At 56.1% G+C, this 24,737-nt stretch overlaps 7 protein-coding genes across 7 annotated transcripts; 5 read left to right on the forward strand and 2 right to left on the reverse strand.

Moving 5' to 3' along the window:
- Window position 1: 1 nt before the first annotated feature.
- QBC33DRAFT_541721 (uncharacterized protein) lies at window positions 2-1,598 on the forward strand. The gene is made up of 2 exons (XM_060428191.1): window positions 2-772; window positions 848-1,598. Exons 1-2 carry the CDS (start codon window positions 106-108, stop codon window positions 1,432-1,434), a joined length of 1,254 nt encoding a protein of 417 aa, XP_060282284.1. The 5' UTR covers window positions 2-105; the 3' UTR covers window positions 1,435-1,598.
- QBC33DRAFT_493782 (putative urease accessory protein UreF-like protein) lies at window positions 1,577-5,317 on the reverse strand (the record flags this gene model as incomplete). The annotated part of the gene is made up of 3 exons (XM_060425513.1): window positions 5,063-5,317; window positions 2,926-4,991; window positions 1,577-2,415 (listed from the first exon to the last, which is right to left on the reverse strand). The coding sequence occupies exons 1-3, from the start codon at window positions 5,107-5,109 to the stop codon at window positions 1,577-1,579; spliced, it is 2,952 nt and encodes a 983-aa protein (XP_060282285.1). The 5' UTR covers window positions 5,110-5,317.
- A 166-nt stretch (window positions 5,318-5,483) lies between these two features.
- QBC33DRAFT_541728 (Serine/threonine-protein kinase) lies at window positions 5,484-11,174 on the forward strand. Its single transcript, XM_060428192.1, has 6 exons — window positions 5,484-5,938; window positions 5,998-8,145; window positions 8,255-8,593; window positions 8,663-9,662; window positions 9,718-10,142; window positions 10,197-11,174. The coding sequence occupies exons 1-6, from the start codon at window positions 5,747-5,749 to the stop codon at window positions 10,920-10,922; spliced, it is 4,830 nt and encodes a 1,609-aa protein (XP_060282286.1). The 5' UTR covers window positions 5,484-5,746; the 3' UTR covers window positions 10,923-11,174.
- Window positions 11,175-11,485: 311 nt separating this feature from the next.
- Window positions 11,486-13,072, forward strand: QBC33DRAFT_541730 (putative ubiquitin-conjugating enzyme protein). The gene is made up of 3 exons (XM_060428193.1): window positions 11,486-11,967; window positions 12,035-12,118; window positions 12,176-13,072. The coding sequence occupies exons 1-3, from the start codon at window positions 11,866-11,868 to the stop codon at window positions 12,746-12,748; spliced, it is 759 nt and encodes a 252-aa protein (XP_060282287.1). The 5' UTR covers window positions 11,486-11,865; the 3' UTR covers window positions 12,749-13,072.
- Window positions 13,073-13,651: 579 nt separating this feature from the next.
- Window positions 13,652-16,842, forward strand: QBC33DRAFT_453510 (uncharacterized protein; the record flags this gene model as incomplete). The annotated part of the gene is made up of 8 exons (XM_060424690.1): window positions 13,652-13,744; window positions 13,817-13,873; window positions 13,925-14,000; window positions 14,070-14,234; window positions 14,279-15,643; window positions 15,706-15,971; window positions 16,030-16,149; window positions 16,201-16,842. 8 exons carry the CDS (start codon window positions 13,652-13,654, stop codon window positions 16,840-16,842), a joined length of 2,784 nt encoding a protein of 927 aa, XP_060282288.1.
- Window positions 16,843-17,283: 441 nt separating this feature from the next.
- QBC33DRAFT_541738 (uncharacterized protein) lies at window positions 17,284-21,331 on the reverse strand. The gene is made up of 4 exons (XM_060428194.1): window positions 21,080-21,331; window positions 20,932-21,001; window positions 20,816-20,859; window positions 17,284-20,758 (listed from the first exon to the last, which is right to left on the reverse strand). The coding sequence occupies exons 1-4, from the start codon at window positions 21,194-21,196 to the stop codon at window positions 17,567-17,569; spliced, it is 3,423 nt and encodes a 1,140-aa protein (XP_060282289.1). The 5' UTR covers window positions 21,197-21,331; the 3' UTR covers window positions 17,284-17,566.
- Window positions 21,332-22,310: 979 nt separating this feature from the next.
- QBC33DRAFT_453791 (uncharacterized protein) lies at window positions 22,311-24,294 on the forward strand (the record flags this gene model as incomplete). Its single annotated transcript, XM_060424701.1, has 2 exons — window positions 22,311-24,026; window positions 24,103-24,294. 2 exons carry the CDS (start codon window positions 22,311-22,313, stop codon window positions 24,292-24,294), a joined length of 1,908 nt encoding a protein of 635 aa, XP_060282290.1.
- Between the last annotated feature and the right edge of the window lie 443 nt (window positions 24,295-24,737).

Here is a 24,737-nt window from a genome sequence, read left to right on the forward strand (position 1 = left end):
ATTTCTCTCTCCGCAATTCTCTCAACGCACGCATTCCGTACCGAATCCAAACACATTTGAGGGTCAATACACCACTAACCTGACTCGCGCCGTTGCTCTGCCATCATGGCCGAAGTCGACGTCCAGCCCGACGTCCAAGTCGACGTCGAAGCCGATATCCAGGCTGATGTCCAGGCTGATGTCCAGGCCCATATCCTCCCTAGCAACGACGAGGAGTCGCAGGACCTCGCCCTAGCCACCACCAGCACAGAAGTAGCCGCACCGGCGGAGAAGAAAGTGAAGAAGATCATCCGCAGGAAAAGGCGGCCGGCGCGGCCGCAGGTCGACCCTGCAGTATTCGCGTCTGAGCCGCCGCCGCAGACTGGCACCATATTCAACATCTGGTACGCCAAGTGGTCCGGGGGCGACCGGCAGGACGCCTATATGTCCAAAACCCAGGCCAAAGGGCGGTGCAACATTGCCAAGGACAGCGGGTACACGCGCGCAGACAGGGTCCCCGGGAGCTTCTTCTGCATCTGGTTCGCCCGGGGGCTGTGCCCGCGTGGGCAGGATTGCGAATATTTGCATCGCCTGCCTGGGGTCTACGATGTCTTCAGTCCCAACGTCGACTGCTTTGGGCGGGACAAGTTCAGCGACTACAGAGATGACATGGGTGGCGTTGGAAGTTTCATGAGGCGCAATAGGACGATCTATGTCGGCAGGATACACGTCACGGATGACATTGAGGAAATCGTTTCGCGACACTTTGCAGAATGGGGCCAGGTCGAGAGGAGTGAGTATCCCCCGCATATCGTGCCTTTGGTCTTTCAGGACGGACGTTGGCTGACAAGACGCGCCCCCCCCATAGTTCGAGTTCTCAACACCCGAGGCGTCGCATTTATCACATACACCACGGAGACCAACGCGGAATTTGCAAAAGAAGCAATGGCCCACCAAGCTCTTGACAACAACGAAACCCTGAATGTCCGCTGGGCAACCGCCGACCCGAACCCGCTGGCCCAGAAGCGCGAAGCGCGCCTAATCGAGGAGCAGGCGGCCGATGCCATCAGGCGAGCTCTCCCCGCCGAGTTCGTCGCCGAGATAGAAGGGAAGGATCCCGAGGCGCGCAAGAGGAGGAAGATCGAAAGCAGCTACGGCCTCGAGGGCTACGAGGCCCCGGATGAAGTCCACTTTGCGAGGGGCGCGAACGCCGTCAACCCGAGGGGGAGGGAGGGCTACGACCTGGAGTACGAGCAGCGGTTGATGCTCGAAGCGGGAGAGGGCCAGGCCGGAGGTGAGGCTTGGTCGGAGCAGCAGACGGCAGCTGAGGAAAACGGGATTTTCTCCAGCAATACGCTGGCGGCTTTGAATGCCGCGAGAGTCTCGGTTGCGTCGAAGCCTAAAGCTGCCGCGCCTTCGGGGCCGCTTGTATCGTATGATAGCGATAGTGATTGATGGCGAGGGGGATATGCATAGGGTCCCGGTTGTGTATAATAGAGACGGGCATTGGTGGACCGGAGAAACACTGCCAATTGACTGTTAAGTCGTGACATGATGATATTACAAAAGCACCTAAGATGGGTGCGCAGTTCGCAATTCAGCTATTAAAGATCCTCGAGTACAGCATCTCATGCCTCCCAATCCACAAGTCCATAATCGGCACGCTCTGGCCCGCCTCCTCGACGCGGGTATGCCACTCCCTCTCGATGACCGCGGCGATAAGGCTCTGCACCGCCGCGCTGGCCAGCATCTTCTGCGCCTGGTACGGCCCCAGCAAGCCCGCCCTCACGGCCGCCGACACGAGCGCCTTGACGTGGCTCAGCATGAACACGTACGCCGTCTGCCGCAGCCCCAAGCCGACCAAGTTCGCGATGGCCCCGAACAGCGGCGCCAGGTGCGCAGACACGGGCGGGACGGCGTACTCCCCTCCCCCCGACGCGCCCTTCAGGAGCCTCCCGAACCCGCGCAACGCCTCCACCCCGCGCGCCCCGCCGCCGCCGCCGACGACCACCAAGCCGTCGGCGAACGACCGCTCCCACACGGCGAGCAGGGCCCTCCCCTGGGCGACCGACGCCCTCCGGCCGACGGTGCACACGATGGCGGCGTCGAGGGCGTCGTCGAGGTGCGGGACGGCGGCGGGGTCGCGGTGCGCGGCCAGGACGAAGGGCAGGGCGGCCGAGGCGAGGGAGGACACGGACGCCGGGAGGAAGGCGGCGAAGGTGGCCGGGGAGCGGCGGGCGGCGGCGGAGCCGTGGGCGAGGAAGGACTCGAGGCCCGAGCTGAAGGCGAAGGAGCCGAGGGGGAGGGCGGAGTCGGAGAGGAGGAGGAGGAAGTGGGCGGATTGGGTCGGCGGTGGGGGTGGTGGGGTGACGCCGTTGGGGGACGAGGGGGTGGTGGCCCGTTGATGGTGAGATTTGAGCTGCTCCTTGGCCTTGGCTAATCGGGCTTCGAGCTCCAGGATCTCCTCCTCTATGCTGGCGGCATTGTCGTGCATCGCGGCTCCGTTGGGGCTTGTCACATGGCTGGTAGGAAAGAGGAGGAAGAGTTCTTCTATTGTGGAAAATGAATGACGAAGGTGTTGGTGGGGCAGTCAAGGTGCCTCTGCCTCTAGCTCTACTCTGCTTTCCCCTACTCCATAGGTATTTAAGTTCCCTGGCCAACCACCAGGCTCGAGGACAGTTTTGATGTTCTCCGGCATCATTGCATACGGAGCTCCTAGCTATTGATAGTGTACAGTAAAAAACAACCCTTACAATGTACTCATACAATTTGAATTAGGTACCCAAACACCCAGGCTATGCTACCCTGAATCTTCACGCCGAGTCAAAGCAAACAGCCCCTGCAAATACCCCTTTACAATAAAATGCTACGACAGTGATAACCCCCCTCCAAGGGAGGTTCCCTCTCAAGACAAGAGCATATTCTCTTTATTGCGCTCCGAATGACTGTGAGACCTCGACCGCTCGGCTTTCTTGCGCTCGAGTCGAGCAATAGCAGCAGCCCGTCTGTCCGCAGGCAATGAAGCCACCCTGCTAGTGTTGATGCTCCACGCAGTGCTGGCATTGGCATCGGGACCGCCGAGACGGGCAAAGTTGCCGTGGACCAGATCAATGTGCCCGGTGTCGCTACCGGCGGACGACGGCCTGGCTGCGGGGACTTTCCGTTGCTCGGAATACCCCTTCGACGGCTTCCTTCGGAGCCCGTTCGTGTTGTCTCCCACACCGGGGCCGACCTTGGAGATTCGTGGATGTGTTGGCAGAGAAGGTTCCAGCGTGGTGGCCGGGGTATTTTCCTTGGAAGGGAACGAGTGCCGGCTACTGGATCCGGAGTTAGTTCGCCTAATGTCCTGAAGATTCCCACGGTCGCTCAGAACAGACGACGAGCTGCTCTTCCTAAAATCGGCCTGGATTCTCTCACGGAGTGCGCGGGATGAAATAAGGGTCTCGTCTTCGCAAGCCTTAGAATTAGAGCCGGACCCAGACCTGCCGTCACTGGACGTATGTTGGATCTTAAGCCCTTTCGAGAGACTGGCCTGCCGGACGCTATCCAGCGTGTCACGCAACTTCTTTGGCTCGTCATCGGCCGTCGCCCGGTCCTTCGGCTTGATATTTCCGCGGTCGGTCTTCCATCCTGTCTCCAAGTCTTTGGTCTGAGCTGGACGTCTCGGCTCCGTCTCCGTCTTGAGAGTCCTAAGCTCATCCTTGAGACTGGATATTTTCTCGTTCTTCTTCTGAACGACGTGTTCGGCCTCAACGAAGCGGGTCTTCGCATTCTCCTTCAACTGATCGTGCTCGCTCTTCAGTCTCCTTAACTCCCGGTCCTTCTGTCGAGCTTCAGTCCTGGATTCCTCCAGCTTCCTCTCCAAATCCAGGGATCTGGAGCTCTTCTGGGAGAGGTCGCCAGCAAGTTTTTTGTTTTCGTCGGCCAGTTTCGCCGTCCTCTGCTCAGCAAATAGCAGATCGGATCTCAGTCGATTTACTTCGTCCTTGAGTCTCCCAATCTCCCTGACTTGAATGCGTGCCTTTCTCAGCTCGCGTTGGGTCTCGAGAAGTGTCCTCTGAGTGCGTGGGGATGCGCCTTGTCTCCGCCGCTTAGGCTTGTCCTCGGATTCGTGATCACTGCCGTCTTTAAGAAGCTCCTCCAGCTCTCGCACCTGCTCTCGATACTCGACGGCCAGGGCAGTCTGCTTAGCAAGGTCAGCGACCATGGTGTCATCGTAGGCACCGCCGTTGTCTTTAGCGCCCGAGGCGACGAGTCGGGTCGTCTCCGAGATCCGGGCTTCCATCCGTTTTACCCGTTCTTGCTCCTCCTTCAACCTTTGCTGCAGATCCAGAGCCTCGGAATCCTTCATTTTGGCGTAGGACTTGGCGAGCTGCTTGTACTTGACAAGTTTCTCCATCTCAGCCTTGGCATCGGCATGGTAGGTTTCGAAGCAGGTTTTCCAGTATTTCCCAGATCGAGAATGGGGTTCATTGAGGTCGATAGTTACGTCGGGATCACGCTCCAGATCACCAACATCTTCTCGGATATCCTTGCCCTGTGTGGCTCCGGGTGCAGAGTCTCTCGCCTCCAAGCCAGTCACTGGAGGATTCTTGTGTTTCCTCGCATTCTCCAAGGCTTGTGTCAACCTGCTCTTGGGCCTGGTCTTTTTGCCATCTCCATCCTTCCCAACAAAGAGGCTGGGAGATTTCCCTGCACCTTCCTCTAGCAGTCCCTGTTGCCCTGCTACACCAGCTTTGACGTCATGGCCAAAGGAGACGCGTTTCCGACGCGTCGTGCCCGTGCCAGGTGTCAGGAGGATCCCGGGTGGCTTTGCAGGGGATTTTGCATCATATGTGCCAGAATCGACTGTGCCTAGTTCTTTCTCGGCGGCCATGTCGCCAGTCTCATGTTCCGCATGGTGCCCTTGAGGAGCTGGGGTTCCGAAGAGGGCCGACTTCAATGCACGCACAGCAAACACTGGAGCAGGAGTGTCGGGCTGATCGATTTGGGTATCATCTGCAAATAAAAGGCTCTTGTCAGTTGATTCCACTGAGAGTAGAAGCTGGGATACACTAGAGTGTCGGTCGCACCTGGCCCAGACGCGTCTTTCGCGTTGGCAGCATTTCGTTTCAGTGCCCATCCAAGCATCGTGCTTGTCAGGTTGAGATTGCAATAGCAGACAGGTATCAGTTAAAGAACCATGGAGGGGCTTTCTCATGCCAGATATGGGATAATGGTTGCAATTCAGGGAGGATGAGAATTGCTCGGCGATGCGGAGAGCTGGGTTGGCACCGAAAGGATCGAGAGGTTTGTTTACTTCCGCGTTTGGTCGCTGTAAGAGGGAAACAGTTGGAGGCCAATAGCACTCTTAATTGATCAGGTGGCTCACTGATTGGTCCCAATTCAAATTTGTAAGGGTCTGTCCCCTGCAAGTTACCGGGTTACCTAACCCCCACCATGCATAACCTGCATCCAGCTACCCCGCCATTCGAAGCTCAAGCAACCAAGAGTCAAGACCCACTCACTCAGCTGCTGAAGGACTCCAACAGAGTCATACTTGTCTCCTTCCACATCGTCCCATCTTGACCGCTTTGTTTTCATTGACGAAGCTCTTTACCACAATATCTGTCCCAACTCTTTGCATAGTATCTCTTAATCATGGGCTCTTCTCACTGAAGTCTCACGGCCGAGCTCGGCTGTGTGAATCATTTGGTCATCCTCGGCTTCTAGGATTGTCATTGAGGTATTCAGTAACCCGCACTTGAGACTCATTCATGAATTCAACATGGGCCAGAAGAAGCCCCCACAGCAAACAAAGAAGAATGGAGACACCAGCTTTCCCGGCCTTGGACCAACAGGCCCGGAACCTCACGCTAAGACTCAATATGAGGAGCTTCAGCAGAACGAGGTTATGGTCCTCAAAGCCATTTATGGGGACGACTTTATAGAACACAAGGCTACGCATAGTGCCTGGAAGGTAGGCCGAAAGAAGTGATATTGAGAGGGCATAAATAAGGAGATACTAACTCTCCCAAGAAATCTGAGCCCTGCTTCGACATCAGGATCAAGGCTTCATCTGATGAAGAGCTTGCTGTGACTCTAGGGGTTGTCCTAGTGGCAACATACCCCAAGTCACCTCCCTTATTAACTATCACACATGACGAGGGCTTGCGTGAGTCTACAAAGTTCAAGATACAGAAGTTTGTGGAAACCCAGCCCAAGCTATTTTCTTCCGAGGAACAGGAGATGATGGACCGCGTTGTCGAGGGCATCCGAGAGATATTGGAAGATGCTGCTCAGATCAAGGCTCAGGGGCTAGAACTCCCATCTCTTGAGGAGGAGAGGGCAGCCCATGAGGCGAAATTGGCCAAGCAGGCGCAGGTCGACAAGGAAAAAGAGGCGAAGAAGAAGCTGGAGGAGACCAAGGAGGAAGAGCGCGTTCTTGGTGACATGCTGCAGGAGGAGCTTAAGCGCCAGAAATACAAGGCTAAAGAGTCGAGAAGGAGGAACAGAAGCCACCATCTTTCCCCCGACCGCTCGGCCGAGGACCCCAGGGATTCGAGTGAGGCCATTGTCTTCGACCAGCCCTGCAAAATGGTCGATGTGTCCGGCAGAACCGTCCTTTTCCAGACCGTCATAGGAAAGACAATCTTCCGCAAGGGACCCATCACGACAGTCTACAAAGTTAAGCCAGTTTTGTCGACCGGCGAGCTGCGACCAAGTCTCGCATTGAAACAGGCCGAACTCAGTTCAGACGGGAAGGAGTCGGTACAATTCAAGAAGCAGCTCCAGTCTGTTGAGAGCCAGCTTGAATCTCTAAAGAAAATTCGCCAGAGGAATATCCTCGAGGTTCTTGACTTCAGAATTGACCGAGAGACAGGTGAAGCAGCATCGTCCTCATCCTCGTCCTCGCCAACCTTCTGGACCGTCAGCGTGCTCACTCCCATCGCCGAGAAAGGCCCCCTCGATGAACTCCTCGACTTGGCAGGACACGTTGACGTTGGGAAGGTGAGATCATGGACGGCGGACCTGCTTGAGGCATTGGGCTTCCTGCACAGCCACGGCATTATCCATCAAGATATCCATCCCGGGAATATCCTCTTGTGCCGAGAGGTGACGGGTGATATTGTGCCCAAATTCGCGGATGCAGGGTATCAGAGGGAGTTGCATAACATCTGCACCAAGGTCCAGACCTTGACCTCTACTCGTGCAGCCAAATCAGCATACTGGTTTCCGCCAGAGATTGCTGGCGTATCAAGGCCTCAATATACACAGAAGACAGATGTCTGGGATTTTGGAATAGTGTTCCTTCAGATGATATTCGGCCTGGACGTCCTGGAGAAGTACCACTCGCCCGCATCGCTGATAGACTCGCTTTCGCTCTCCGATCCGCTGCTTGAACTCGTCTCCAGATTTTTCAAGGCCGATCCCAAGCGACGACCTCGAGCCTTCGAGTTGACCTCGAGCGAATTCTTGGCGACAGATGCCCCTGTTCTGGTTGAGGACGACTCGGCGGTCGCGTCGGGGTCGTTAATGTCATTGCCCCAGACCCTCCCGCAGAGATTGAGGCACGATTCTACCAGCCGCGGCCTGATGTCGTCCAGGTACAGGGAGGACTTTGTGGAGGAAGCCCGCCTTGGAAAAGGAGGCTTTGGAGAGGTCGTCCGGGCCCGCAAGAAGCTCGACGGACAGATCTATGCCATCAAGAAGATCACGCAGAAGTCTCAGGCAACTTTATCAGAAATACTGAAGGAAGTGCGCCTCCTTTCCCAGTTAAGTCATCCTGCAGTGGTCAGGTACTATAATACCTGGCTCGAGGAGATTCCCGACTTCTCGGACACCGAAGGCGAGACTTCGACAGAGGGCATCGCAACGGAGGATTCGAGAGGAACAGTATCCCAAGATATTCACATCGAGTTTGGCCCGAGCACTGGCGGGCTGGATTTCGTGTCTTCCAGTGGCTATCCGCACATCGAATTTGGCTATGACGAGTCGGGCACCGAAGAGGAAGACGACCACGCCAATGGCGACGACGACGAGACGTCCGGCTCGGAAGACGCGTCGGACACCGGCGACAACCCTCGGCCAAAAAGCCAGCTCACCGCATTTGGCCGCAATCGGCGAGGAAGCACCCGGCCGTTCAGGACTGTGCTGTATATATCCATGGAATATTGCGAGAAGCGGGTAGGTCGAAGAATCCCTTGGTCTTTTATTCTCCTGAATCTTGTGCCCCTGTCTCCCCCGCCTCCCCTCTGTTCTACGGGTGGAATAGACTCGCAGCTGACGTGCGCAGACCTTGCGGGATTTGATTTCTAGGAATCTGTCTAAAGAGACTGACGAGATCTGGCGACTCTTCCGCCAGATGCTTGAAGGATTGGTGCATATCCACAGCTTGAATATTGTCCACAGAGATCTCAAGCCGGAAAATATCTTCATCGGAGTCGGTCCGGACGGGGTCAATAATGTCAAGATTGGCGACTTCGGTCTGGCAACCAGCGGCCAGCTAGCTTCAGATAGGGCTGGAGCTCCTAACATGGACTCCAGTGATATGACAAGAAGCATCGGCACGTCCGTCTATGTAGCCCCCGAGGTGAAGTCTGGCGGGAGCGGATCGTACACCGCCAAAGTGGATGTAAGTCGACTGGCCCAAGTCCTTCTGTATTGAAGACTATCCTTGGCGCATGAGACTGACGTAGCCAAGATGTACTCCCTCGGCGTCATCTTCTTCGAGATGTCCTATCCCCCGATGTTGGGCATGCAGCGCGCCTTGGTCCTCGAGGATATCCGACGCTCTCCACCAACTCTCCCTTCTGATTTCAGACCGGCCGAGAAGACTCGGACCGAGATCGTTCTCTCGCTGCTAACCCATAGCCCCAAGGAGCGGCCCTCAAGTTCCGAACTCCTGAAGAGCGGGAAGCTACCAATCCAAATGGAGAGCGAGACAGTCAGGCGTGCGCTTGCAGGGTTGGCTGATCCAAGCTCTCCGTACTACCAGAAGATGCTTTCCACTCTTTTTGCAAGGCGAGTCGAGCAAGCAAAGGACTACGCCTGGGACATGTCGGGTTCCGCCTCCAGCTCTAATGAGTTGATGCGTCAGTACGTCGTCAAAGACACTCTGGTCTCCATCTTTCGCCGGCACGGTGCTGTCGAGGTATCGAGGGCTTGCATCTATCCGCGATCCTCTCACTATGGCCAAAATGCTGTCCAGTTGCTAGACCAAAACGGTAACTTGCTCCAGTTGCCGTTCGATCTGATGATGGGACACGCGCGGAGTCTGGCGAGAATGACGACCGGCCCAATCGTACAGCGATCGTACTCCTTTGGGAACGTGTTTCGAGACCGACACGGTGGGGGCCAGCCTGTCATGTTTGGAGAGGTGGACTTTGATATCGTCACCACGGATGCTTTGGATCTGGCCCTGAAGGAAGCCGAGGCGATCAAGGTCTTGGACGAGATAACCACAGCCTTTCCGACCACTTCGTCGACCCCGATGTGCTTCCATGTTGGGCATTCGGATCTCCTGCATCTGATTTTCGAACACTGTGGAGTTGATGTTCGCTCTCGGCGTGCGGTCGCAGAAGTTCTCAGCAAACTCAATGTGCGGAACTTCACCTGGCAAAAAGTACGCGGAGAACTCAGGTCTCCATCGGTGGGTGTTTCGACAACGACAATTGATGAACTGCGGAGGTTCGATTTCAGGGGTAAGCGAATTTATCTTTTTATATCCAAGTAGCCAGTCTGCTGATATCCGCCCAGACAGCCCGAGCAAGGCGTTTTCGAAGTTGAAGAGCCTCTTCGAAGGTACAGACTGCCAGCAAAAGGCATCCTCAACGTTGGCGCACCTCAAAGAGGTTTACGAGTACTCGAAGTGGTTGGGAGTAACGAGAAAGATCTACATCAGTCCGCTTAGCAGCATCAACGAGGCCTTTTTCTCCGGCGGGATCCTCTTCGCCTGCCTCTACGACAAAAAGGTTAAGGACGTGTTTGCTGCGGGCGGTCGTTACGATAGTCTGATCAAGGAGTACCGCCCCAAGATTGGAAGTCATTTCGAGGAGCGCCACGCCGTTGGCTTCAGCCTGAACTGGGAAAAGCAGCTGGCTCAACCCATCCCTAAAGGGGCAGGGAAAGCATTCCTGAAAAGGGCGGAGGAAGAACCGCAGAACCTTTTCAGTGCCAGACGAGTGAGTATTCCCGGATAACCCGAGGCCCCGGGAAGAGAGCTGACGTCCGGCTAGTGTGATGTCCTCGTAGCGAGCTTTGATCCTACCATTCTCAGGTCTTCGTGCATGGGGCTCTTGCAGGCTCTCTGGAGCCACGGAATCAGTGCCGAGCTAGCCAGGGATGCCCGTTCGCCGGAAGACCTCCTTACCCAGCACCGTGACGAGAACTATTCCTGGATCGTCATCATGAAGCAAGACAACACACTCAAAATCAAGACGGTGGGACGCAAGGAAGTGGCGGATGCCGACATCCCTGCAAGCCAGCTCCTCTCCTGGCTCAAGTCCGAGATCCGGGAACGCGACCCCCGGACGCTAGGCAGACACCGTGGCACCGTTACGCAGAGCGAAACGACGCCCAACGCGGCCGAAGTCGAGACCGAGCAGGACGTCAGTGTGCTCGTCTCCCAGACGAAGAGCAAGAAGTTCAACCGGCAAGCCGTGGTGGAGCAGGCCCAGGCCTCGGCTCAGCGCCTGGTCCAGAGCTTCCTCGAGGGCCCCATCGCGGCCATCGAGACGACGGACGGCGTCATGGACATGGTGAGGGGAACGAGCCTGTCGGACCCGGAGAGCTGGAAGAGGGTGGAGCAGGGGGTCACGACGGCGGAGAAGAAGTATGTCAAGGAAATCCACAGCATGTTGAATGCGTGGCGGTGGGAATGGGAGGCTAAGAAGGGTGCACGACACGCCTTTGTCTACAACTTCAGGACGGGGAATTGCCTCTATTATGATCTTGGGGCCTAATGGTGGGCTCAGTGTGTTTCTGGACGAAGAGCTGTCATGAATTGAGGGCCGAGTTCTGTTTTGCTTATTATCTTTGGTTCTCTCTCAGGTGGTTGGACAGCATTGAATGGCAGAGAGGTACCTAGATAGACACTAGACTGATGTCTAGAACTCTAGATGATTCGATACCTATTCCCTTGCTAAAGTTCTCAGGGTAGATAACAAGAGGGAAAATCCATCAATCTCCCTCAATCTTCATGATCCCTTATGGCGGTCACAGATATCTACCTACCTTCCTAGGTGTGTGTCAATCAAGGTTGTGACTTGAATTTAAGGCAGGTTGGGAGAGGCAGGTCGCATGACCTTTTCTGTAAGGGGTCATTTACAATTTACTGTGTAAGCACCTGCATGCCCACTGTGGGTACCTACATGGTCTATGCAGCATGGGGGTAGAGGTTAGGTACCTAAATAGCCACCTCCCTGGCAAGTAGGTACCTAAACATTGGGGCCCTGGCGGGGTGACTCCAAACAGGCAGGGGGTTGAGACAAGGTTATCCTGAGTGGTCGGTAGGTGGTGACAGAATAGGGATGTTAAAATCGAGGCCCATGCCCCTCAGCATCTACACGTACAGATCGACCTGATCCTTTCAGGCTCAGTCATTTCTCATCACGATTTCCTCATTTTCTGGGCTGCATGGCCTCCTTTCTCTAAAACTCACCAGATTGGGATTTCCTTTTGTCATCTCCACCTAATTGCCACTTTCTCACCTACCTCTCGGGATCTCCGACTGGGTTCGCCGCCCTTGCCGGAACATAGTTAGCAGCTGTGATCGGCGCTATTAACCTATCTCTGACCTTTAAAATATCTATACTATCAGCCGTTCGCCTTCGCCGTCTCACCTACACTACCCCTAAACAACAACTTTGGCCACAGACACTGGTAGATCACATCGACACAGCAACCATGTCAACGCGCCTAGGACGAGGCGGCACCAGCGCCGGCGCCAAACAGAGGCTCATGGCTGAGCTTGAGGCACTGCACAAGGAGAAATGGGTTAATTTCGATGTAAGATTCGTCACTCTCATCCCCAAAACCAAATCATCCCCGGCGCCTAACTTCAGATGTGTTCCAGTCCGACCAGGCCAACCTATTCAGGTGGCGTTTCGCCCTCATGGTCGTCAACCCGGACAGTGACTTCAACGGCGGCTACTTCAAGGTAGGGCGAGGGCCTGATCTGGATATTATCAGAGACATCTATCTAACAAAAGTGCAGGCCGAGATGATATTCACCGAGGAATACCCATACCAACCGCCCAAGTTCCGCTTCCTAATCCCCATCTACCACCCCAACGTCTACCCGGATGGCCAACTGTGCATCTCCATCCTCCACAAGCCGGGGGAGGATATCATGTCGGGAGAGCAAGCCAGCGAGCGCTGGTCGCCCCTCCAGGGTGCCGAGTCGGTTCTTCGATCGGTCCTCCTCCTCCTCGACGATCCCGAGATCAACTCACCTGCCAATGTGGATGCCAGCCTGCTCTACCGGGATCACAGGCCGGAATATAATAAAAAGGCTCGGGAGCTGGTTGAGAGGTCTAAGAAGGATATTCCCGACGGTTTCGTGGTGCCGCGGGATTTCGAGCCGTCCCCGCCGCCGAAGCCCGAGAGCGAGGACGATGACTTCTGGGCCGGGAGCGACGAGGAGTTCGACTTTGGAGGAAGCGACACCGGGGACGACGACGGCGAGCAGGAGATGGCTGACTTCGAGGAAGACGGGGATGGCGAGGAAGACGAAGAGGAAGAGGAGCAGGACTGCAGCGATGACGAGGATCATACCGAGAAGCGCTGAGCCAGCCAGCCAGCCGGGCACCGGCTTTCTCCTAAGCCGGCGTTTCTACGCTGGAAATCTCCTTCTCCCGCCGTGCCGCTTGCTCTTCTTGCTTTTACGGCGTTTTCCCCCTCAATGACTTATCATACATACCCTGCATAGCGGCGGTTTCTAGGCCAGGCGTTTTACGGCATGGGGGTGGTCTTGGTAGAGAATCTTTGGCTTGCCGCATTTATACATCGAGATTATTAAGTTTGGCCGTGGATGCATAGGTAGCTAGGATTCATAAAGAAGGACATCTGGTTTCTAGACAGGCCATAGAGCAATTAACCCTGTTGCCCCACAGTTATCTTTCATATTTTTGAGGGGGGGGGGTTTGTGATCATCATCCTCTCACCGCCTTGGATGAGAGTTCTGTGCCCAGTTTACGCAGTACCTAGGTAGCGACCTGTGGCCGCTGACACAGCGGTAACTCCATTCACGTCTGCTATCGTTCCGTAGCCAATTCTGCCGGCAGTAAAAAGCGGAGAGATAAGAAGTACGTACCTCCCGGTGGCGCACAAGCCACACAAGACCTTACGTAGCCGTTCATTACGCCCAGCTACTATGCGCCGAGTTCAGCGATCCTGTTCATACATAGCTTCAAGCATCGTCCATTATCTTATCCTCCCATAGCCCCTCGATTCTCCGACCCCCCAGTCGATGCGCCTCCAATCCCCGGATTTCTTGTCCTCTTCCCGCACCGAAATTGCCCAACAATCGTCTGGTGGAGACCCCAAACCGGGATCGTTGCCAGCGTTTTTCGAGGTTCCAGATCCTGGCTGTACTACTATGCGGTAGCTCCGAACTTTGAACATCGACTTCCCGATCGCGGTTGACCATCTAGCCCATCCCGGGATCCCAGCCCGGGATCAGAGAGCCAAGATGATCGTACCGACTGATGAGGACATCGACAGTGTTATCAGCATCCTGGGGTTGGATACGCGGGATCGGAATGTGGTCTCCTCCGCCCTACAGGTTAGTAGTGCTGGGCCGGAAGCTGGCGCATGGCTGGTCAAGAGAACAGGTAGTCATATTAACCGCGTAAAGGCCAAGAACAACAATATCGAGCAAGTTGTCAACGAGTATTTCGATAATCCTTCGAAAGTCTGCTCTGCCCACACTTGATCCTCTTGGACCCTGCTCACCAGGCTCTAGTTCAATCAGCAGTATGCCTGGAACGAGGATATGTTCTCGGCAGAACGAGATGGATCCACGGACCACCAGGTTCCATGTGCGTATATCCTACTCGAATGCTTTCCCTCCGAGGAGTGGGCGATACTGATGGTGAATACCTACCTAGCGTTCTCCATTCACCCACCAGACAGCAGCCAAGTGATTCAAGGCGTGGAACCAAGCTACTACGGCGCAGGCGCGCCTTCCCGCCCGCCCTCGAGAACGAACAACCGATCCCCCCTCAGTAAGCTCGTCGCGTACACGGCCGACCATTCCACCGGTGAATACCTAGGTACACTGCTTTCCTTTGCCGAGGAGCCACTAACCCCAAGCTAGGTGCCACTTTGCCAACCAGTTCCGAACAGGAAGACGCCGACCTCCAACGAGCCATTGCCGAGTCCGTTGCCACTTCCGGAATGCAGTCCCCACAACCTCTACCACAAGAGTCCGGCATAACTCAAGCCATGGGCCAGGCCGACACGAGTCTCCCATACTTCGGCCCGGCGACCCGTCCGGGCTACGAGCAGGATCAGTGGGCCATGGTAACTCTGAACCGAGAGACGCCCGAGCCGGGACCGTCGCGTAGGAAACGAGGTCCTGGCGTGCCGGCCTTTCTGAGATGCCGCAGAGATAATTCGTGGGAGAGGCACCGCTTGGGGGCCATCCTAACCATCTTTCACTCAATACCCGCAGCTAGGAATGTCCTCCTGCGCTCCGGGGAACCGGCACAAAGCTATGGCCATAATTCTGAGTGGTGGAAAGGAGGGCGAATCCTCCGGCCCGCTGCGCAGGGCGCGCAAAATGTCGCAGCGTGGACCTGGGAAGATGAGGCGAGTGTTGGGTGGTCTGAAGAATTGCATCGACTCATGGCCTTTCTCGATGCGACGGAACGAAGCTACGGAACCGCCGATCTGCTGTCCGAGACAAGTCCCGACGGCAGTATGTCATCGGGCGATTGCGAGAAGGACTTTTTCGAACACATCCGTAACGAGCCGGGGAACCTGGAAAAGATGTCACCGTTGATGGCAACGGCCGAGGTTGTCAAGGTCGTCGGCGATGAGCCAGGGCCAGTTAATGAATGGGGTCTGCTGGAGCCCTCCTTTCCGAAGGAGCAGTTGATGACGGCGGAGAATCTCTACAATATTTGGGACATGATATTCTTCATGGACGTAGGTCTCTCCGCCGATCTTGACTCAGCCAGGATGGCCATGATCACCCATCCGGCCGAAGTAATGACGATTCGGTTCGGCGGCGACGATACCTTCCCAAGGCCAATCACGATCCCCCAGACTTTTTACATCGATCGCTACCTGGCCAGCAACAGGGAGGAGATGTCTCGGCTACAGCGGGATATGTCCATTCTGGCCCAGGGAGTCGTGCAGGCTCAAAAGGCCGAGGATTCGCTCACAACATTTGTCGTTCCTACGAGCGGAGCTAAAGCGGATCGTGTAACCCTGTGCAAGCGGGCCATTGCCAAGTACAAGGACTACATATGGAAACTCAAGGCTTCAGCGCGCTGGAGAAAACACGAGGAAGCCCGGAAAGCCGGGGACGACTCCCCGTACTTCCCAATGAACCGGGATGAGGATATTGAGTACGACGTCGAGTTCACTCCGGAGGAGTCCAAGATGAAGCGTGCCTTCGAGGCCGAAATCAAGTTCTACCAGCGCAAACTGTTGGATATAGAGCGCAAGTTGCAGAGTAAGTTTTCCTGGGCCATGCCTCTGGAGTCGGTGGAACCGACCACTAACGGCCCCGCTTAGGAATCAACGACCGGAAGAAAGCATGTGAAGAAGTCTTCCGTGAGCTTGGGGCTGTCCTTACGGCTCCTTCCGAGGACCCGAAATATAACCCCACCCATGCGTACACCCTTCGCGGAGTTGCGAGCTCACCCGACACATTCTTTGTGTGTCTACGAGCAGAGCCCGACCTTATGGAGCTCGATGGGCCCGAGGGTGCTTCCGCAACCGCGGAACAGTGGTGGAAACTCGGCTATGTTGCGGACGATGAGCAACCGGCCAAGGCCGAGGTGAGAAGCCACACTTTCCTGTCTCCCCCCACTCACCCAGGCTGATTCAAGTCTGCAGATGACCACCTATGAAAAGGCCATGGAGGAAGCGTGCGGAGTTGGCAGTAAGCCTATTCTAATCTACGCATCCAACAAGGCACTGGAAGAGGATCGTGACCCTCTATCAGATGCCCTCCAGGTATGGCATTATCACCCCCCACTAAATATAACCCGGCTCTAATCGAGATAGACCTTTGTGCGGTTCGACAACCGCCTCTTCAGACAGGAGTTGAAGGAAGAGAGCCCGCAGGAGAGGAAAAGGGGCGCCTTCGGCTCGCCGTCTTCGCCGTCAAAGCGGCGGAACCGATCCAGCAGCGTCGACTCGATGGCCACCAACCTCGGGTCCACTGGGGGGGACCTTGACGACGACATGCGAGATGCGCCTTTCGAGTTCGACGATCCATTCCCGGGCGGCGGCGGATCCGAGGGGACGGAGCTGCGGGAGCTCGTCGACACCTCGGTGCCAGCCGAGACGCCCACCACCAAACCCCAGGCCGAATACCCGAACCCTTCCCAGTCGGATGGCCGGGAGCTCGAGTCGCCGACTTCCCATTCCGATTCAGCTGGTCCCGCTGACGCGTCGCTGGACGAGGTCAGCGTCGGCGCCGGCGCGGAACGACCCCCGCCCGAGCTGCCACCGCGCACGAACATTCCCGCCGAGGCGGCCGAACAACACCAAGAACAGCAACAACAACCAGAACAGCAGCAGCAGCAGCCCAGGAGCCCCGAGATGCAGGAGCGCAAGGGCGCTTCTTTCTTCGTCCCACCCTCCAACAGCAGCAAGGCGGCTTCCATGTTTATGGAGCTGGATGATCACCATGATGATCGATAAGGGGCTCCGCCTCACTCAGTACCCACTTGCCTTTTGGCGAGACCTCGTCCCCTCTACCATAAACGAGCTTTTTGAGCAATCTCAGGCGTTTTCGCTTTCGTTTCCCGTATGCTGGCGCGTAATACGTTCCGCCTGTATAGGCATATGATGGTGGGTTCCGCGTTGCCTTTTCCTCCGCAATCGTGCATATTGGTTCTCGGCTGGTTTTGATTCAGTTAGAGAGAACCCAGCGAAAGAAAGTCACCTGGTAGGGGGTGGAAACGGGCATGGGAGAAGCAGGATCGGGAGGATCATGCATGGATCTCGAATATCGAGATAGGTACCCCATCAAACAAGTACCAGGGAATGATGGATAGCATCTTAATTACTGGTTGGTGGTGGACAAGGACGTGGGTTTTTATTCCCATTGGCATCACAACGTTCATAGGCATGGATGATACCCCACAACTTAAAGTGTCACATTATTATGTACCAATAACGTCGATAATACACACTTTGGTGCATCTCTATCCCCTTGGACACTATATGCCCCCCTATGCGTGAGGTGCCCGAGACATTTCTAGCATCACTCTTGGTTCTCTATATTACACGGCCCAAGCGACCTTGGTCTCTGAAAACTCTACAAGGTGAGTTAGGAGGTTGCCACCAAGCACTCCCGTCTTTATCGTGCTCTTGATACATCTCCGTACACAGGCAAAATGCAGCTTAGTCCGTGTATCTTAACTTACTCCTCCATCTCCCCCTCCTCGATGAGCCTCCCTAGTATGAGGCTCTGGATGACGAGCTCGTCGCTCAGGGTGCGTATCTTCTTCGGCGGCGGGCCAGGCGGGGGTGCAGCCGACGCTGCGGCAGCCCCCCTTTTGCGCTTCTTGCTCCTGCTCTCGCCCCGGCCCCCGCCCTCGGCGCCGGCGGGCATGAAGAGGGCGCCCTTGCCCACCTTCTCGTCGACGTAGACCCAGTCAAAGGGTCGCCCGAGGTCCTCGGCGGCCTTGAGCATCGCCCTGGCCTCCTCGAGGCTGTACACGCGCGACAGCGAGGCGCCCAGGGCGCGGGCGAGGAAGATGTAGGCCATCTTCTTGCCCTCCTCCGACCTCTTCATCACGAGGAGAATCCCGCTGCCCGCGAGGAGCCGCGGCCTCCGCTCGACGGTGCCGGCGAGCGTCGCCCCGGCGGGGTCGTACGGCGCGAGGTTGCGCGACCGGATCGCGTCACCCAGGAAGGCCGACTGGCCCGCGCAGAGCAGGTAGGGCGCCCAGTCGACCAGCTCGTTCCTGTCCAGGCACGTCGTGACCCACCGGCTGGCGATGCAGGGTAGGCCGAGGGCGAGCGCCTGCATGTATTTGACCTTGCGAGAGTGCCCATCGGCGATCAGCGCCGTGAACCCCAGGGACCTGGCGCCGGGTACCAGTTTGATTTCCGAGTCCAGCTGTGACGGCGAGATGGGACTCGTCGTCGCACTCTTGACGTGCAAGTTCTCGAAGAGCTCGTCGAAACCGCCATCCACGATCCTTCCTCCCGCCTGGCTGATCTTCGACTCGATCGTCTTGGCGAGTTTCATCCTCTCGCTGTACTGATCTGCTGTCTCGCTAGGCTTCTTGGATTGGAATGATATGGCAAACGCGGTGCCTTCAAAAATCTTTGTTCCCCGACAACTCTGCTCCCGTGACACCGGCTGCGGCTTGGCGAACGTGCGCACTAGTCTTGATGCCGGGATCCTGGGGTTTCGAAGGCTCTGTTCAAACGTGGGAGTTAGAGACGGCGAGCGAGTAAGCTCATCTGTTGAACACGACAGCCGCTGTCTCTTGCGCCGGCTCGAAGCTCCGAGGTGATCATCTGCTGCCGTTTTCAGTTTGGGCAAAGCGCCCAGTTTCAGGCGACGTCTGTTCTTGGCTACAGCAGGCGAAGAATTGTTCGCGTCTCTCATGGGGCAAGGAGCTTTCTCGGCAGACGCCGAGGCTGGTGTTGCTGGCGTTGTGCTTGTTGATAGAGGCGGCGTAGAACTGAGGCTGCTTAATGAGGATGTAGATGGCAGAGGAGCAGGACATGGAGGGCTAGGTGGCGCAGCCGGCGTCTCCTCAGCGGAAGCCCCTGGCTGTCTTTCCTTGGCTCTAGTACTGAGCGCCGGCGGGGATGATGGCAAGTCCGAGACCTGGCTTGCGTTAAGAGCAGGGAGGCTGGGCGACGAGTCTCCACAATCTCCAATAGCCTCCTCACAAGGAATCAGAGATGCCAATTGCGGAGGGCTAAGGCAGCTGTCCTTCGTTACTTGAGTAACTGATGGCCTAGCGGGGGACGATCGGGCTGACAACGACGGCCCCGGCTGAATCTCATGGGGACCTTGCTCTCCTGGTATGGCGCTACTGACAGCAGGATATGATGATTCGGGCAGGCCACTGGAAGTCTTCTCAGGCATACTAGAGAACCTTCCGGTGCGTTTGTCAATTGGACTTGTCTCTGGAATAGCATCTCGACTTGAGAAGTCAATCTCCGTGCTGATAGGAGGGAGGTTGCAAACATTCCTTCCAGGAAAGCTGGCTGGGGGGTTGCTAGGGATACTAGACATCGATATGGCTTTCTCGATGCCTTGGACCATTTTATTGCGCCGAGTCGACCGCATCGACCGCGGCGCTTGTGAAGAGCTATAATTCCCAGGTATCTCGGGCTGCGTCTGGGAATTTTTGACCGTATCCTCAGGGGCTTCCAAGTCATCACTCGTCTCGGCTTCACCACCACCCTGCGGCAGATACTCCCGTGTCCGCATCCGGAAGGCTCTCTTCTTGGTATTCGTGGATGGGACTTCCACATTCTCTGATCTGGGATGGCGACTGAAGCTGATCGACGTAAGTTGCTTCAATGCGGCCTCCTTTTTGTGTCTTGCTCTCCTTCGACGGTCAATCTCATCATCGCCATCGATACTGCTGTCCGGACTGGGGGGCTCGGAGCGTGCCTCGGACGTAGAGCGCCGTTCCTGCGACTTCTGCATAGGCACATAAGTGCCCATGGGCTCCAGAGCCGGCCTAAGCTTTGCATACCCAATATCATCAACAAGAGGGTTCTGTTCCCCCCGAGGTTGGGAAGAGATGATTCCCGACGGGACAGGCGGACTTGAAGTTGCCGGAAAGATCGAACCTGGCAAACCCCGTGATTTGACGGGAGATGAGATAGGGTTGGGTGATATTGAATTATTCAGGAAGTGTGGTGACGGCCTGGATGATGTTGGGCTGATCTGAGGTCGCACAGCCGAAGAGTACTGCGTACCTTTGAAGAGCTGCGAGGTGGCAAGTAATTGCGACCTGTTTTTAGAGAAGGGATTTTGCTGAGGAGCAGGCGTCTCTGGCGGTGGCCAAAACTGCGGACGGGTTGGCTCTTGTGAGGGGAGAGTGTCAAAATGATCAAGTCCCGGGCTATCCAAACTCGGGCTTTCGGCGGTATGAGTTCCTGGTATGTTATCCAGACTGAAGTTGACTGCGCCTGTATCGTCGTCCTTCAGCGACCTAGGCTCATGGAAGCTTGTCTGGGTGAGAGTTTGCTGGTGCTGTTCCAAGCCAGCGGGTACGCTGGGGTTTGGCTGTTCCGGATTTGAGCATTCCAAGTACTGGTCATAATTCCTCGAACCGTTTGACTGGGTGGGAGAATCTGGGTAGTCCATCCTGACCGGGCACGCAGGACTGGAGAATTCAGCCTTGCGGGGAGAGTTGATGCTGTTGTTGGTGACGCATGATCTGGGTTGTTCTGTCGTTGCGGCGCCGACAGGTTCCCCATCGACTGGCCAATCCAGCGAGGAGTTTGCCAGCTGTTGTTCACTTGAGCGCTGGCCCTCAAATTCCTTGTCAATTACTGTACCATTTACTGGCTCGAAAGTGTTGACAGATGAGCTTCTTGGGGATTCGCGATCTTGAACAATCGCGTCTCGCGGCTTGGAGCTGGTCAGTGCCATCCATGGAGGAGCTGAGACAGGGTTGAGGGGACAAACCTCGAGGCAAAGTATTGGCAACTTTTCGCCGTTCAGCCCAAGATCTGAGAACGGTTAGAACAAGCAAGTTAACATTCGAGAGAAATAGCTATGCAATGGCAATGCAGGCTTCGCACCTCCAGGTGTTGTAAATTCTTTTGTTCCGGGTTTTAGTACCTGATCAGCAGGTTCCTGAGAACAGTTTGTCTGCCAATGAAGTTAGACACAGAATATGGTTTGCATAGCAACCATTTGACAATTGACATCGCCACCCACACAACCTACATTGCCGATCCCATACTGCCTCATGTAAGCTTCGAGAATTTGTTGGCTGTCCTGTGATTCGTTGTCCCCAGCAAGGGCCTTGTGCTCGGCCTTCAGGGTGTTTTCTGAGCCAGGCATGGCGACATGGAGGGGCTGCCCCTTGTCATGATCATGAGTCTCCCAGGTTGTTAGGATCAGTGAGGACAATACTGGAGAGTTTATTATGCCTGATATGCCACCCACGCCTTCGTGCCAATTGAATTGTCAAACTTGCCAAGGAAGTCCCAGAAAAGAGACAGACCAAAGGAAACGGGCAAAAAACACGTGGAAGACACGGTGTCACGTGACTATACATACTTGCTTGAAGGTCATCTGATCTCGGAGGCCAACGCGCGATCGTCTGAATGTTTCCCCAAGAATCTCGGGCTCATATCTGATTGGATCTCTCGGGCTGGGCGGGACAGGGGTACCCGCTCCCGCGCGGATCCCTGCTTCCAGTCTCACTCTCAAAATTCCAAGACCGCGTCATTGTGCTGCTGCAGTGCCCCTTTTTACTCTGGCCTCATCTCCACAGCCTGTACTGCGTAAACCGCCAAAGCCGCAGTCCGCACGCTAGTTTAAGATCCCCAATGGCTCCACTGCTCACAGGGCAACGAGGAGAAACACAAACGTCTGATTGCGATTGTGGAGCCAACCCCTGGTGAAGTCCACAAATCCATGGTCCTTGCCGGTTTCCATAGCAGTGTCGAGGCTAGAACGACTGGGGACTTGGGGGAAGTACCATAATAAGATTGTATGCGAAATGAGAGCGGTGAGACCTTACTTAAACCAAAGTCAGGCCCCCTAGGAAGCTTCTCGACTTTCCTCAAGGATCAACTCTCCGTTACCACAGTAGACACTCCTTTTTCCGACCAAAAGCTGTTTATCGCCATCATCATTGTTGACTTTGCTAGTCACATTTTGTTGTATTTTGGCGCCCCAGCCTAGCACGCTCGTTCCGGAGTCATCAACAGCACACGGCAGGCCACACGACGGCTAAAAGATTTTGTTTTCTATGAAATATCCTAGAGTCCAGGTCCAGTTCACTCGCCGCATTGCCCCTCCAGTCACATCTTATTTCGGGCGTCCCTCAGCTTAGTCCGGGGCAACTATCCACCACCATCGCGCCGCCAATCAGCTGCCCAGGCCAATTGATAGGGACGAGATGAGGTGCCCACTCACCGTTGCCCCCTGCTACAACAATTGATTCTTCATGACATCCGTTTCCCTCCTGCAGATTTGCTTTCTATCGGCTTGCTCCAACGCTCTTTTAATCCAAAACGGGCATCCGTTAAACATAAACAAGGCTGCTGTCGTTGCCAGAAAAACGACAAAGACGTCCTCCACCTCCAGCATCAACAACTCCCGAAGGCCACGCCACCATCGCCGGAATCACAGTGCTCCCAGCAGTCCCTACCGACGAAGATCTTCATCTTTCATCTACTGCCCGACCATCCTACAGAAGACTTCACGTACCTTCGCACAGGCAAAGCTGACCCTCCGGCGCAAGACCAGCAATACCCGTCGTCCGCCAGGACACAACCCGGCCCTGGATCAAATGCTTGCAATCCACAACAGCCTAGAAGAAGCCATGCTTAGGCCAGCACCCTTCGCTCCTCCGCCGCCACCCGCATCTGGCGCCGGAGGGGTTCATGAGCCGGGTCCGTCTCGAGTGCTGGAAGAGATGCCATCCAGACCACCTTCGTCGGCTGACGACCTCTGCGAGACGCGTTCGGCGCGTTCTGCTTCGACGGCGTCGCGGAGTACCAACAGGCTGTCAATTACCTTGCCCATCGCACTGCCGACGGCCTTCCCGTCGCGACCAACACCCACCTCGTCGACGATGCCGTCGTACCCACCTACGCCTCTTGACACCCCGTCATTGATGTCGCCAGTTGACCCTAGCGACTTCATCACGGCCATTGCCACCCAAGAACGACGTGTTCTTGAGCTGCGGGAGGAACTCACTCGCGCAGAATCGGAGCTGACCAAGCTGAAGAAGCAATGGACTACACACGAGGCGCACAAAAAGAGAGCAGAAATCCGGAACGCCGAACCTCTCCGTCATGTTGTTGCCCACGTCGAGGGTCAGGATGACGGCATGGCCCGTCGGAGTACAGATTTAGACAGGAGGAAGGCTCTACTGCTGAACCAGCAAAGCCAGCCGGGCACGCCAACTCAAAATCGGAGGCGGGTCTTCAAAGGAGGGCACACTCGCGCCCTGTCTCTTCTATCGCCGGCCAAGACGACTGACGGGTTTGCCGTCCACGAAGACCCGCCGGACATCTTGAAGTCTCCACTGAAAGACTTCGATTCTCCCTACATCAACCGCTATGCTCCGATTGTCCCTGCGCAGCTACCCAAGCGGGCATCATGGGCTCCTCGCTCTGCCCATCAAGCTACCGGTGTCAAGCAGATTGCCGAAGACTTCAAGGCCGGGCTGTGGACGTTCATGGAGGACCTTAGGCAGGCCACCGTTGGCGAAGAACCCATCACCGGCCAGGGCTCATATCTCCGAGGCATTGATGCAAACAGCAGATCTTCGGCCCACAAGGCCGACAGTTGGGACGGATGCGGTGGAGATCAGGACACAATCCGGGCGCCGTGCACGACGCCTCGTCCCCTGGCGTCTTCAATATTCGATGAAACACCAACTCCCGCGTCGCGTTTCGTAGATCTCCAGAGTTCAGAGCAGGAGGGTTCCGATGTTGCACCACGGCGCGGTCGGGCTAGCTCTAGGAAGGAAACGACCAAGAGTGGCAAGCACTTCTCGTGGACGCCGTTAACGATCAATTCGCTTGACGATAACGATTGGTCCAACTGGGACAGCCCGACCGTCAAGTCGCCGCGGTGGAGCGGCACCACTGTCAACGGGGACATCATCCCAGCCATCCCAGAGAAGGAGGACGAGAGCCAGGCATCATTGTATGTGCACGTCTTATGAGGAATCAGCTCCAAGAACGCTTCACGAGGCCCAAGTCACTGACACGCGCTACAGGGACCAGAAGCCATCCACGAACCGCCGTTCCAGCCTACATTCCCCGTCCTCGCCGTCTGGCAACAAGCTGGAAGAGCTCCTCCCACCCGTGCTGAACCGCCTGACACCGAGCAACCTGAAAAAGACGGCGTCCGACTTCATGAAGGAGTGGGAGAAGAGCCTCTCATCGCCCCCGGAACCTGCCCTCCCAACGGCGTAAGGTGCTCACGCGGCGACTGACACGGACGGGCCGCCGGCCGACAGGGAACGGCCAAATCCTACAAGCTGCGATTCGCCCGCACCGGTTACGTCGTTTTCCCTCCAGTCGGATCATCTCATCCGGGAACTTGGACTCGTGCAGGCAACTCAACCAGACGAGGGAACGGCCACAGGAGCATGATTCAGCACGGCCAAACAGGTTCTGCTTATAGGAGGGAATGAAAGGCACTCTACAAGACCCGGCCGGGGCGTCCTTCCCTCTCTCCTTTTCGATGCCAGAGTAAAGGAGAGCGGTTAGGAATGTGTATCACGGGACGAGAGGTTTACGATGTGCGACCGAACCGGGCAACTGTGGGGAGTCATGTGTGTATAGGTATCTGGCGATGAGGAAGGGCCGAATGGTGTTGCTGGTTCTGACTGTCCTCCCTCTTTTCCCCTCACAGA

The sequence above is a fragment of the Phialemonium atrogriseum genome (assembly GCF_030411735.1).
Source record: "Phialemonium atrogriseum strain 8032-3 unplaced genomic scaffold QBC33scaffold_16, whole genome shotgun sequence".
In the NCBI taxonomy this organism is placed as follows: domain Eukaryota; kingdom Fungi; phylum Ascomycota; class Sordariomycetes; order Cephalothecales; family Cephalothecaceae; genus Phialemonium; species Phialemonium atrogriseum.

Excerpts from the sequence above, each read along its gene's own strand:
- QBC33DRAFT_541721 (XM_060428191.1), top strand. The coding sequence starts at position 106 with ATGGCCGAAGTCGACGTCCAGCCCGACGTCCAAGTCGACGTCGAAGCC. Across the intron at positions 773-847 it reads ATGGGGCCAGGTCGAGAGGA|TTCGAGTTCTCAACACCCGA; the intron begins GTGAGTATCCCC and ends CCCCCCCCATAG.
- QBC33DRAFT_541728 (XM_060428192.1), top strand. The coding sequence starts at position 5,747 with ATGGGCCAGAAGAAGCCCCCACAGCAAACAAAGAAGAATGGAGACACC. Across the intron at positions 8,594-8,662 it reads CGTACACCGCCAAAGTGGAT|ATGTACTCCCTCGGCGTCAT; the intron begins GTAAGTCGACTG and ends GACGTAGCCAAG. Across the intron at positions 10,143-10,196 it reads ACCTTTTCAGTGCCAGACGA|TGTGATGTCCTCGTAGCGAG; the intron begins GTGAGTATTCCC and ends ACGTCCGGCTAG.
- QBC33DRAFT_541730 (XM_060428193.1), top strand. The coding sequence starts at position 11,866 with ATGTCAACGCGCCTAGGACGAGGCGGCACCAGCGCCGGCGCCAAACAG. Across the intron at positions 11,968-12,034 it reads AGAAATGGGTTAATTTCGAT|TCCGACCAGGCCAACCTATT; the intron begins GTAAGATTCGTC and ends GATGTGTTCCAG. Across the intron at positions 12,119-12,175 it reads TCAACGGCGGCTACTTCAAG|GCCGAGATGATATTCACCGA; the intron begins GTAGGGCGAGGG and ends ACAAAAGTGCAG.
- QBC33DRAFT_541738 (XM_060428194.1), bottom strand. The coding sequence starts at position 21,196 with ATGCCTGGCTCAGAAAACACCCTGAAGGCCGAGCACAAGGCCCTTGCT. Across the intron at positions 21,002-21,079 it reads GGCAGTATGGGATCGGCAAT|ACAAACTGTTCTCAGGAACC; the intron begins GTAGGTTGTGTG and ends CTTCATTGGCAG. Across the intron at positions 20,759-20,815 it reads TGCCAATACTTTGCCTCGAG|CCGCGAGACGCGATTGTTCA; the intron begins GTTTGTCCCCTC and ends ACCAGCTCCAAG.